Source organism: Chlorocebus sabaeus, chromosome 4 (genome assembly GCF_047675955.1).
Source record: "Chlorocebus sabaeus isolate Y175 chromosome 4, mChlSab1.0.hap1, whole genome shotgun sequence".
NCBI classification, from domain to species: Eukaryota; Metazoa; Chordata; class Mammalia; order Primates; family Cercopithecidae; genus Chlorocebus; species Chlorocebus sabaeus.
In genome coordinates this window covers 20599626-20613526 of record NC_132907.1, presented here as the reverse complement: position 1 = coordinate 20613526, position 13901 = coordinate 20599626, and the positions used below count along the sequence as shown (strand labels likewise).

The 13901-nt window shown below is 42.2% G+C and overlaps 1 protein-coding gene across 1 annotated transcript in view; it reads left to right on the top strand.

Annotated features, from left to right (window-relative positions):
* The window catches only part of SV2C (synaptic vesicle glycoprotein 2C), a 252207-nt gene extending 239084 nt beyond the window's left edge, over window positions 1–13123 (top strand). Inside the window, exon 13 of the mRNA XM_007975799.3 lies at window positions 4811–13123. Within this exon, the coding sequence (XP_007973990.3) occupies window positions 4811–4994 (184 nt within the window). The 3' untranslated portion in view covers window positions 4995–13123. The remainder of the gene's footprint in view (window positions 1–4810) is intronic.
* Window positions 13124–13901: the final 778 nt, after the last annotated feature.

Here is a 13901-nt window from a genome sequence, read left to right as displayed (position 1 = left end):
GGGGAAACTGAGGGTATAAGAGAACTCTACTTTTTGTTCACTTTTTTTCTTGTAAACCTAAAGCTGCTCAAAAGCATCTATTTGTTTTTCTAAAAAATAGCAAAAAGACAGTCATGGAGGTGGTGAGGTGGTGACGGGGTCATTCTAGTATACTTAAGTCTTCTTTGGTACCCAACAGATAGGCTCAAGCAATTTCATTTGAAAGTAGTTATCAGTATATTAAGTCTCCTTATGTTTTTAGTGGTTGTTGCCATTACTAGCCTCTTGCTTTAAAAAAGAAGAGGAAGAATACGAAATTAGCTTACTCTCTTCTCATGAAGTTTGTTTCTTTCAGTCAGAGATTCCATCACACTCTTCCCACATTCCAAACAGTTGGCAACTTTGCCTCACTTCAGGAGCTTGCATACTCTACTTTCTAGGTGTCTTAGCCAAAAAGAAAATCAGTGCTTATTGCCCTTTGTTAGGTGTGATCTAACCCACAAAATCACTGGCTGTGCACTAACTCACAGACTGGATTTGTGCAGCTCAAGGAGGAGCGTTTATTCCTTTCCCATGGTGCAGAAAGGAGGATGGTTGGATAATAACCACAATAAATATCTCGGTTATGAAGAGTACACACATTGTGGAAACTATTGTTAGGTAGAGTACAAGTAGTGATGAGTAGTTATGACTTGCCAAAGAAAAACCCACACTTACAAATTTATAAATCAATCAAAGAAAGATGTGTACTAAGTGCTGCATTTTGCAGCTTATAAGATGAGTTTCCCTCTTAGGATTAAAAAAAAAAAAAAAGTATCCAAAAATTACCCTGTATTCAATGTGCCTTTAACTCAGTGACAGCCAAAAAACAGTAAACTAGCATAAAGTCAGAAGGAAATTCATACTCTCTCATGATGTCAGTGGTATATGCAGGCTCATAAACAAAATTAAGTTTCAGCTGGAAATGGTGGCTCATACCTGTAATCCCAGCACTTTGGGAGACCAAGGCAGGAGGATCAGTTGAGTCCAGGAGTTTGAGACCATCCTGGGCAACATGATGAAACCCCATCTCTACAAAAAAAATACAATAATTAGCTGGGCATGGTGGTGCATGTCTCTAGTCCAAACTATTCAGGAGGCTCAGGTGGAAGGATCCCTTGAGCCCAGGAGATTGAGGCTGCAGTGAACCAAGATTCCACCACTGCACTCCAGCCTGAGTGACATGGGTGAGACCCTATCTCAAAAATAATAATAATAATTTTTCTGCCCAGAAGATCACTTGTTCATGTGTACTAAAGATAACAAAATTTTTCTTTTTTAAAAAATGTCTTAAGTGGGATGTGTCTTACTTATGTACCTGCATATCTTAAAGAGAGTGAACAAGATCTTCCTAGGCCCACAATTGATTCTCTTCTGTCATATTTTCTTGGACTTCATTTCCCAAATGTTACATCGGTTCATTGGTGTGTTCCCCAGCTCAGTATTCGGTTTCTGCCTGCTACCAAAAATACTTGGCAAGATAGCACAGTAATACACCTCTATAGTATCTGAAAGACGAGGGATATAATCTCATCCTTCCTAATTTTCTGAGAAAATTCTGTGGGCTCTTCTTATTTAAGACCTAGCACGTTAATTAGTAAAAGAAAATAGGAAGCTGGTAAGCAACTTCAGCAAAGTCTCAGGATACAAAATCAACGTGCAAAAATCAGAAACATTCCTTTATACCAACAATAGACAAGTGAGAGCCAAGTCATGAGTGAACTCCCATTCACAATTGCTACAAAGAGAATAAAATACCTGGAAATACAACTTACAAGGGCTTTGAAGGAACTCTTCAAGGAGAACTACAAGCCACTGCCTAAGGAAATAAGAGAGGATATAAACAAATGGCAAAACATTCCATATTCATGGATAGGAAGAATCAATATTGTAGAAATGGCCATACTGCCCAAAGTAATTTATAGATTCAATACTATTCCCATCAACTACCACTGACATTTTTCATGGAATTAGAAAAAGCTACTTTAAATTTCATATGGTATCAAAGAAGACCCCATATAGCCAAGACAATCCTAAGCAAAAAGAACAAAGCTGGAGGCATCATGTTACCTGACTTCAGCCTATACTACAAGGCTACAGTAACCAAAACAGCATGGTACTGGTACCAAAACAGACATATAGACCAATGGAACAGAACAGAGACCTTAGAAATAACACCACACATCTACAACCCTCTGATATTCAACAAACCTCACAAAAAGAAGTGATGAGGAAAAGATCTCCTATTCAATAGATGGTGCTGTGAAAACTGGCTAGCCATATTTAGAAAACTGAAACTGGATCCCTTCCTTACACTTTATACAAAAATTAACTCAAGATGGATTAAAGACTTAAATGTAAAACCCAAAACCATAAAAACCCTAGAAGAAAACCTAGGCAATACCATTCAGGACATAGGCATGGGCAAAGACTTCATGATGAAAACACCAAAAGCAATTGCAACAAAAGCCAAAATTCACAAATGGGATATAATTAAACTAAAGAGCTTCTGCACAGCAAAAGAAACTATCAGAGTGAACAGGCAACCTATGGAATGGGAGAAAATTTTTGCAATCTACTCATCTGACAAAGGTCTAATATCCAGAATTTATAAGGAATGTAAACAAATTTACCAGAAAAAAAAACAAACAACTTCATCAAAAAGTGGGCAAAGGATATGAACAGATAATTCTCAAAAGAAGACATTTACATGGCCAACAAACATATGAAAAAAAGTTCAACATCACTGATCATAGAGAAATACAAATCAAAACCACAATGAGATACTATCTCATGCCAGTCAGAATGGCTATTATTAAAAAGTCAAGAAACAATAGATGCTCGTGAGGCTGTGGAGAAATAGGAACACTTTTACACCGTTGGTTCGAATGTAAATTAGTTCAAGCATTGTGGAAGACAGTATGGCGATTCCTCAAGGATCTAGAACCAGAAATACCATTTGACCCAGCAATCCCATTACTGGGTATGTACCCAAAGGAATATAAATCATTCTACTATAAAGACATATGCACATGTATGTTCATTGCTGCACTATTTATAATAGCAAAGACTTGGAACCAACCCAAATGCCTATCAATGATAGACTGGTTAAAGAAAGTGTGGTACATATACACCATGGAATACTATGCAGCCATAAAAAAGGAATGAGATAATGTCCTTTGCAGGGACATGGATGAAGCTGGAAGCCGTTACCCTCAGCAAACTAACACAGAAACAGAAAACCAAACACCAATTGTTCTCACTCATAAATGGGAGTTGAATAATGAGAACACATGGACACAGGGAGGGGAACAACACACACCAGGGCCTGTTTGGGGGGTGGGGGGTGAGGGGAAGGAACTTAGAGGATGGGTCTATAGGTGCAGCAAACCACTCTGGCACACGTATATCTATGTAACAAACCTGCACATTCTGCACATGTATCTCAGAACTGAAAGTAAAATAGAAAATAAATAAATAAAAAATAAAACACTTAGCATGAAAATTAATTAAAGAAAATAGGGAGTAAAAAAATCTAAATATATTGTTGCACTTACAACAGTTTTTTCTTCTTTATTTAATAGAGGCAGGGTCTTGCTATGTTGCCCAGGCTGGCCTCAAACTCTCTGGGTTCAAGAAATCCTCCAGCCTCAGCCTCCCAAAGTTCTGGGATTACAGGTGTAAGACACCGTGCTCAGCCTGTCATACATTTTAACTTTGGAATGAAATTTAAATTTCCATTTAAACATAGATGTTTCTGAAATCATGGGAATTTACAAAACAAAATAACAAGTCACTCTTGTAAAGAGATGAGAAACTGCTCGATTTTTCTATATCACCCTCTCCACCTTTGCCTGAGATAAGAGGAGGTGGCCCAGCTTTTTCCACACTGAGCAGAGGTGACCTGCCTCTCTCTAATGAACTGTGCTTTATGCCTGTTTTGTTCCTGAGAGAAGAGTTTAGATAGAGTAGAATTAAAGTTTGATTTAAGAGACCCTTCCTGAAGGGTATAGTGGCTCATGCCTGTAATCCCAGCACTTTGGGAGGCCAAGACAAGAGGATTGCTTAAGCCCAGGAGTTCAAGACCAGCCAGGGCAACATAGGGGGATTCCCCATCTCTACAAAAATAAAAATTAGCTGAGCATGGCAGTACACAGTTGTAGTCCCAGGTAGCCACTCAGGAGGCTCAGGTGGGAGGATCACTTGAGCCTGCGAGGTGGAGGCTGCAGTGAGCTATCATTGTACCACTATACTCACCTGGGCAACATAGCAAGACCCTATCTCTACAAAAAATAAAAATAAAAATTAGCTGTGTATGGTGGCACACATCTGTAGTCCTAGCTACTCAGGAGGCTGAGGTGGAAAGATTGCTTGAGCCCAGGAGTTTGAGGCTGCAGTGAACAATTACTACACCACTGCACTCCAGCCTGGGCAACAGAGCAAGACCTAATCTCTAAAAAAATGAAAAAGACCCCTCCTTCCAACAACGTTAAACCACTAGAGATGTTTCATACTCCGTACAATTTTTTCTCTCTTTCTGTTCACAATACATTGGGACTTATAGGCAGAGTAGGAGTCAATGGGAGCTATGGTAAGAAAGTCAACAGAGGGCTGGAGGAACAATACCAACAGCTAGGATTCTCTACTCCCAGATTTGCTAACAAGCATTGATTTGCTCCCAATATACAACACAATCTGAGTGAAGATCATTGAAAATCTAGGATCTTTTGGTCTAAAGTTGGAATCGTGGAAGGCATTTTCTCAACCTTGTTCATGTCTCTTTCCTTTGCAGGGCAACAGGCTTTGGCTTCTTAAATGCGCTATGCAAGGCAGCAGCCGTCTTGGGAAACTTAATATTCGGCTCTCTGGTCAGCATCACCAAATCAATCCCCATCCTGCTGGCTTCTACTGTGCTTGTGTGTGGAGGACTCGTTGGGCTGCGCCTGCCTGACACACGAACCCAGGTTCTGATGTAATGGGAAAAAAGCCATCCTTCCTGCGTTTCTTCCTCCTGCCCTGGGTCAATTCTCCTTCCTGACTCAAGGCTTCAGAGTTTTCCTATATAGAAAGGTGATCAAGTATCAGAACATAAACACTTGCTATGACTTAAAATTTAGAAGCATATCATCTTGCCCCTTTGTGATTTTGCACAGGTTTTGTTTGTTTGTTTGTTTTGTTTTAATGCATTAATTATCTTTCCAAACTGTGATGCTACTGCCTCCCGCAAATCAGTGGAAGCATTTCTAAAATGCCCTAGGCAGCCAGGCTTCCCTGGGGTTGTGCTTATTGAAAGTTTAGAGCTAAGAAGACTGGGCTGGTGTAAGAAATAGATCCTGCTCCTAATTTAACATTAACAGGAAATATAAGTCGGCACATTATTGCATTTGTGCTGAGAAGAGGGATTCTTTTTTTTTTTTTTTTTTTTCTGACACAGTGATATTTCCTGTTTACTTAGAAAAGGACACCCAGTAATTCTTGCTGTTATAGCAGAGCCTTTCAAAGAAAACCATGTGGCACCAAACAGGGCTGGGTGGGGCTCTTTGGAGCAAGACAATTAAGGTGACTCTGCTGACAAGAAAAATAAAAGCTCTGCAATTAGCAGCAAAAATCTGAGTGAGCTGCATAAGCAAGATTTCTGTCAGAAAGCCCAATTAAACCTCTGAAGAGTGTGAGGAAAAAGGACTGTAACAGTATCTGTGATTGTGGCACGTGGTTCAGAATGTTTGAAAATCAGAGATTGGAGAGAGAGCTTCTGCCTCCATTTACCACCCCCACTCCTTCAGCTGCCCTTGGTCTTGCCAGACAGCAGATTCAAGGAAAGAAAGCTGCTTCTTAAAAACTGTCTGCCTACCTGATTCTGCCACTTACCCACACTGTCTCTAGTCTAGAGATTGCCAGTGGATACCTAAATTGTAAATTGCAAATTAGGAAGAAATTCACACCTAGAGCCATTTGGAAATACAAAATGGTGCCTCTTTCTGGTACCTCTTTTCTGTGGGACTGGCCCGCCAGGACCCCCACCTCACCTGCCCCGCAGTTGACATCCAGCTTCCCAGCTGGCATCGCCAAAGAGGGTTTGTCCCTCTAGCTTCCCCAGGGCTGGCCCACTGCTCAGTGCGCTCCTAGCTCGCTGCAAAATCACAGCCTGCCCGCACTCCTGAGGGGCCTTCTCACAGACAGACCATCTCCCTGTGGTTGTTCGGCTGCTCATTTTACCTCTGGAATCTGCCTGGGCTTGGAAGAAAGAGGTCAGCCAGGACATTCCCACGGGCCCGCTGTCAGCTACATGACCTTCTCGCCTCTCGGGCTCCCCTTCCCCCAGGCTCGTCCTTTTTACACATCTTCTTTGAAATCTGAACCTTCCTTGTAGACTTGCAGCCAATCACCAGAAGCCAGGAATAAATCCCATATTTAAACAATATTCCTTTTTTAACTGCCTCGTTAGAGGTTTCTTCTTGTTACTTATTATAGGCATTTTCAGGCAAGCCATAGCTTGGGGCCCCCAGGAAGGGAAAGCTTTTGTTTCTACTAATCATTATATTCAGAGATGTCCTAACTCCCCTGAGGCCCCCCTGCCTCCCCCTCCCCTTCCTAATGATCCCTCCTAGAGCTCAGACTAAGTGAAAAGCTTCTTTCATTAACATAAGCCATTAATCGACTTCCCCTTGAAGTAATTCAGGTCTGCAGAGGGGGGCAGACTGGTATTGGGGGCAGTGGGAAGAGGGTGGTTCCCTGGGGATCTGTGATCAGGGCTAGAACATCAGGAAAACCTGAACCAAAAACTGCAAAGGTGGCAGGAAGAAGAAAAATCACTGAAGGCTAGACAAGATGCATTTGAAAGATACCAACAGCGGAGGGAAAGAAACCACTTTCGCTCACCTCTGCCTCCCATCATTTTATTGGAGAACAAAGACAGCAGTCAAACAACCCAAGAAAGTACCCTGCATGTTTTTCTTCTTCCACGTGTACTCATTTTCCCACCTATCCATCCCTGATTTGTCTTCTTAAAAAAGATATTTGGGGACCTGAACAGGTCTTTTAGTTGAATGCAGCATGTGCAGAAATAACTGCAAAAGCCAGGAGTGCATCTCCATCAACCCATCAAAAGAAAAATAGAAATGCGTATGGACATCACTATCTCTAGTCTTCTGTGATAGTTCACTTTGCTTACTAGACTACCTTTACTTTTTAAAATGTCTCTAATGTCTGCTCTGGGGTCTAAATGCATAAAACATCTCCCAAGCTGCAGAGCACAGTTATTCAGAATTTTATTTGAACACTGGGTTGAGTCAACACAGGATAAACCAGCAAAACCTTACTTCTTGAGACCTCCCATCCGTGTCCCCTGCAGAAGGACTGTTCTTGGTCTACTTGCTACCTAATCCAAGCATCCTTGGTGGCCTAAGAGGGATATTTTCTAATCTCCTGGAGAGTCTGTGGTCACAAACCTTCTTGGTCACCACCTCTCCCACCTTTTATGCACTCTTCCCTGCCTCCTTGAGATTGTTCATCACCTTGATTTTCTAAGAGAGCTCAAATCATTTCCAAAGTATGTGGTGTGGCCTGTCTGGCTTGCTCTGGATTTAGCTAGAGATTAAGAAACAGCCAGGATATTAAACAGAGAGTCTCAGCTGTATCAGTGTAGCAGGCTGCTGGCACTCAAACCTGCAACTGGCATCTCATTTCATCTACAGTAGAAGGAAAATGAAAATTTGCACAAAAATGAAAACCGAGGAAATAGTCCACTTGCTCCTTTATTTTTACCGCCTTTTCTAACTAAAATTTCCCTATTGCTCTTTGGAATCAATCCAGAGTGCTCCCAAGTCCCATTATTATCACAGAATCTTCTCAGTAGGGAAAATCAAACAATTGCTTCAAACTGTCAATTCTGTATGTACCACATTCTATCCCAGGTATTGGGTCTTAAAGCACCCAACTCACCTTCAGTCCTGCTGCCTGAATCATCTCACACCAGAGTACAAACCTGGGAGACGCAATAGGTGGGTCCTAGCCTGACTTTCACCACTGAGCAGTACAGGGACCCAGATCTTGCTGGGGAGACTGTAAGTCCTTGAACATCTCTGGTTCTCACTTTCCCCATGCACAAAGTAAAGGATTGGAACTAGTCTGCTCTCCACTCTCCAGCATTCTAGAAGACAGTGATGAAAATAACTTCATCTCATCTGCCTTCTTATACTAAACTCATCCTTTTTTCCTTTTTTTTTTTTTTTTTTTTTATTTGATGGAGTTTCGCTCTGTTGCCCAGGCTGGAGTGCAGTGGTAGGACCTCGGTTCACTGCAACCTCTGCCTCCCGAGTTCAAGCGATTCTCCCACCTCAGCCTCCCAAGTAGCTGGGACCACATGCATGCGCCACCACGCCCAGCTAATTTTTGTATGTTTTAGTAGAGACAGGGTTTCACCATGTTGGTCAGGCTGGTCTTGAACTCCTGACCTCAAGTGATCGGCCTGCCTCAGCCTCCCAAAGTGCTGGGATTACAGTCGTAAGCCACTGGCGGCCTCAACTCATTTTTACAAGCACTAAATAGGTTTAGTTTATAAACTGAAAAATTAGGAAATAGACAAGCATAAAAAGAGTGTAGGAAGTTGTTTGGGAAGCCCACGTGGAATAGGCCAGAAAGCACAGTCCCCATGCTGTGTGCCCTGCCAGCATCTCAGCATCCTGAGTAGTATCTCTATTCACTGCAGGTTTGACAGTTACCATTGCCCAGTCAGGAAAGGGCCCCGCCCTGCCAGATAAACACACTTAGGATAGAAGACTCTATAATTGCAATATTACCCGACAGCTCTCCTGACTGTTTATTCCATTATTTTCTTGAAACATGGCCTTAAGTATTATACGTAGGCTTTCAGAAACAGTTTTTCAGTGATTTTACCTATATTGGCAAATAGACAAATCTCACCAAATCAGAGTTCAGGTTTTCACCAAAAACTGCTTAGCTGTCTTTCAAGATACCTTAAGAGATCAAAGGGGAGGTGGGAAAAGAAATGTAGTGACAGAAGGGAGAGTTCAAGATACCATTGATAAGGTTCCAACAAAGAGATTAGGACACAGCAGAGACTTTCTAAATGCCGGGATCATTTCCAAAGCAGTCCAGGGGAATACCTTCTGATTCCCTCTGCCACTCAAAATAGATAGAATACGGTATTCTCTAATTTTTTGTGTGTTTGATGTCACAATGGCCTTTACCTGTTTCTTCAATAATACACCTTATTTGTTCAAGCACTAAAGGCTCTGGAACCAGGAATGTCTGAATTTGGCCTTCACCTGGTACCATAGACAGACAACTGGCATATTGGTGTTAAGGGGGCATATGTTAGGTTTTCTTTAATCCCCACATTGTGCCAAACTTTGTCCAGTTACTAAACCTAAAAACACCAGTCATATTGCAACAGCAGAAAGAAATCTGCACAGTGGGAAACTCCGAAGTGGACTATACGTTTCTTACAGTTTTTGTTTCTGCTCAGCAAAGTACGTGTTTTAAGTAAAGCTTCTCTTGTAATGTGTAATGTAGACAAAAAAAAAAAACAAAACAAAACTGTTAATATATCCAGGATGCATTGCGTGTCCCTTCATGGTTTCAGGTGTAGCATAACAGTTCTCCGTGTGATGTTCTTTTGCTCTAAATGTTGATCATTCCTCTTGTCACCTGTCTCTCACCAACCAGTCACAGAGCCATTGCCAGGGCTCCCTTCAGTTTTTCTTAAACAATACCTAAACGCAGTTTAGTAATCCCAGGATTTTGAGTTACAAGAATACAGTTTATGGGTCTGTTTCAGCTCTTACTTAAGGCTAGCATGGTTGGGCAGGGAAAGAGCTGAGCCGAGTCTTCACTGATCTCTTGTCATTTCATATGATTATCCAGTCAATGCTTATTGAGCACCTCCCATGTGATAGGTATGAGACACTGTGCTGTGTGCAATAATTACGCCTTTGGAGGACTTAAATGAGGGCGAGGAAAACAGAATGAGAGAAAACACCCTCACCCCGTTACATATGAACTCTCCCCGCCCCCCCAACCACATAAATACAAAGTGTTATTTTCCCACCTTTAAAATAAATAATAGCCTTCAGCAGGCAGTGCAGGAACTACTTGGTCATTGGAATTACCTTTGATGAGAGGAGAAAGCTCCTTGATTACCTGGTTTTTGTTGGAGCGACTATTAACTAGTTCTTGGAAAATGTGAAAAATGAAACCACACATAAGCTGTTCCCTTAAATGATCTCAGCAGGATATTGCACTAAGATATTATTCAAGGAAAAGAATCAGGAGCAGAGATAGCCCCATCTTTCTAAGCATTTTTCTTTTTCTTTTTCTTTTTTTGGGCGGGGGTGGTGGTGGACAGTCTTGCTCTGTTACCTAGGCTGGAGTGCAGTGGCGCGATCTCGGCTCAATGCAACTTCCGCCTCCCAGGTTCAAGCAATCCTCCTGCCTCAGCCTCCCAAGTAGCTGGGATTACAGGTGCATGCCACTATATCTGGCTAATTTTTTGTATTTTTAGTAGAGATGGGGTTTCACCATGTTGGCCAGGCTGGTCTCCAACTCCTGACGTCAAGTGATCTACCCACCTTGGCCTCCCAAAGTGCTGGGATTACAGGCGTGAGCCACTGCGCCTGGCCTAAAGTCCTGCTTTCTTCTGAGGTATTCTTTTCATGGCGTGAAACCAGAGACAAGAGCTAGGGAGTCTGTTCCCCAGCGAATAGTACTGGGGTTTTCTCTTCAGAGCCAAGTCAGCAAAGCCTGCAGCTGCTGCCACTCCCCTGGCCTGTGCCTCCCAGGGTGTTTCCTTTCTGATTTTGAAGATTTGTGGGTGAGTCAACTATCTTTACAGACATCCTAAAGCAGCTTCCCTCCTCTCTACCCTCAGCAGATAAGCCATCCAGAAAGCAGGTTCTGACAGCCAGTAGCGGGGGCATTTTCGGGTTTCAGTTTAAAACTGGTGCATGTTGTTGCAAGTGTCTTGAAGTTGCAAAGGGTGTTTGGGGTTCTGGGGCCTGCAGGGGGCACAGCAGAAAGACAGTAGTCGTCAGTGACCCTCTACCCTCCTCTGAGAGCCCCATTGCCACTTTTCCCCACCAGTTCTCTCCTTACCTCCTCAGGGCAGTGCCCACTCATTTCCTTTATTTCCCTTTTTTTTTTTTTTTTTTTTTTCCTTTTCTCCTCTGGTCAACAACCTCTTAATTCCAGCAGTATACAAAAATAAGGCCAAGCTTTCCTGGGGCACTCGGGATGAAAGGCTCATCCATGCCCGTTGTGGAGGCGCAGAAGATGGAAAAGGTGAAGAACAGGAGTGGGTGCAGGGGGAGTGTGAATGTGAGGCTGCTGGGTTTTGGCACAGCTCCCTGTGTGGGGCTAGATTTCCAACTGCTTTTCAGTGCTTGTGCCCTGATAGGACGGGCACAGCTGGCATGGAATCAGAGCGGCCCATATCCAGAGCAGAAGTCTGAGAGCTCAGCATTCGACCCCTGAAAGACCAGGAGGTTCCCACCTGGGTTCTCGAGATTCATTGACTAGTGGAGGTGGATGGTACTCTCCATGTTTGCAGAAGGTCCCCCACTTGGTGCTGAAGGCTAGGTGCCTTCCAGTCAGGTCTGAATTCTGAAATTGCAGAGGTTGTCCACCGTCTGCCTACTCTACCACGTTCATGCTCCCCTTAGATCCAAAAGTGTCCAGGACTAGGAGCAGAAAGCAGCTTTCAGCCCTTCGTTCAGACTCAGTGGGTAATCTACCCCAGCAGCAGGAGTGCAAAGTCCAGAACAGCTTTGCAGTGCCTGGGGTGTGACCAGGCAGCCTGCTCACAGGGGCTGGAGTATCTAAAGCTACTGATGAGCTGGAACAGCTTTGAACCAGTTCATCAGAACTGATGGTTAAAGTTTCAGGACTTTTGAGAGTCAGTTGAGAAACATAGCTATTACTAAAAAATTAAATAAGGTTAGATAAGTGATAGCTAAAAACAAAGGCAATATATATTCAAAGCTCATCAATTTCTACTTATTTTACTACATTTTACCAGTATCTGTGCCCATGAGGTAATATATGCCTATTATGTCTGTATGGTAGAAATACTATACACAGGTATACTACTACACACAACTTCCCAAGTCAATTCCTAAGCATGAATTGACCCTTCAAAAAAATAAGCACTATTTTTAATGTCCTTAGGTATAGAGAAAACCAGTTTCTCCAATTTAAGCTTATTTGAATTGTTTCTGTATACTTGATAGTATATTTGTAGTTTAAGATCATCTATAGTGGTGGTATTTATACCATGGAAAGCAACAAAACCATGCAAATCAGACTCCTCCTAACCCCCAAGACAGGTGTGAAACGTTTACCAGCCTACCACCATCTCAAGCCCTAAAGAATGCTTGGCCTCCCACCGCATAGACCCAGGCCACACCACACTGAGTTTCATAGGTTTATGGGTCAGCATTGCCCCTAAGTCCAAGGAAGGGGAAAGACTTAGCAAGCTCAACCTCATGTGATTCACAAAGGGCTTCTTTCTGCATTTGTATTGACTCAGAATAGGACCCAGTACAGAGAACCCACTGTTTTCTATGGGTGTTATTCGTTCAGGAAGAATGTACGGTAAAATTGGCTATTTCATGCTATGCAAACAAAATGAAACTAGTTTGAAGTTGCCAAGTGTCTCCCCTCTTGCACCCACATAGTCATCCAAGAAGGAAACTCCGTCCTTGCCTTGACATTCACCAGACCTGCCTAGAGAGAACTTGACAAATTGGCCTAACTTCATTTCCGCTGCTATTGTTATATATTTACTTTACTGAATCTGTGTCCTAAGTCAGTCAGAAGAAAAGAAATGTCCTTTTTAAATATACACTTTCTTAGCATCCATGCAGTTATGTATCCTCACCCTGATCCAGGAACATATTGAACAGATCATCTGTCTTTTGTTAATATCTAGATACACTAACATCCTAGAAGAGTTTTCTCTTTCAGATGAACTTCCATTTTGAACATATGCTAAACGTACAATCCACTGTCTTTTGTAATGAAATCTTGGCAATGGTCCTGTCGGTTTTGGTGTTTGGGTTGTTTGGCTTTGTTTTCTTTTTTTGTTCTTTCTGTTTTTAATGCTGTGTAAGATCTCCTGCTGTGAATGTTCCAGTTACCCCTATTGTACTGTATATATGTGTGCTGCATGTGTGAACCCCAGCAAATTCTGTTTCAGGTTTTGGAGTTTTCATCTTAAGTACAGCTGGTCCTGTTGTGAACTCATCTTTCTAGTATGCTCCTCTGTGTCTGATTTCCAGTTGCCAAAATGTTTGACCAAGTGTGTTTTCACACATATCCCGAGACAGCCATGTATATCCTTGTGAAAGGGCATGCTCCATGTGGGATGGCTCGTGTAGAGCATAAATCTATCAAACTTGGAATTGTGTATACATTTATATGCTGGATAACTAACATTCATGTAACAGCTGCAAAGATATTTAGTGTATATCAGATTAATAAAAGAGCATTTTTTTTTGCTCCATTATATTCAAATAAAGATTGCTGTGTGACTGGCTTCCCTTCTAAGCATGAATTGACCCTTCAAAAAATAAGCACTTTGTTAATGCCCTTAGATATAGAGAAAACCTGTTTCTCCAATTCAGGCTTATTTGAATTGTTTCTGTGGGCTGGTGTCATGGATATTGATGTGTTGTTGATCTTACATGAATATTTTCCAATTGTTAGCCAGGACCAGTGAGAAGAAAATGTTTGTGGGGGAGTTTGTGGCAAGCAGATGCTTGTGTTCTTTTGCCCTAGAGTAGGAATAGCAAACAGATTTTTATTTGGCATATTAAATCCACTTGATTGGTAGTAGCTGCTTGGAACAGTGGTTTAAGAAGAGTGAG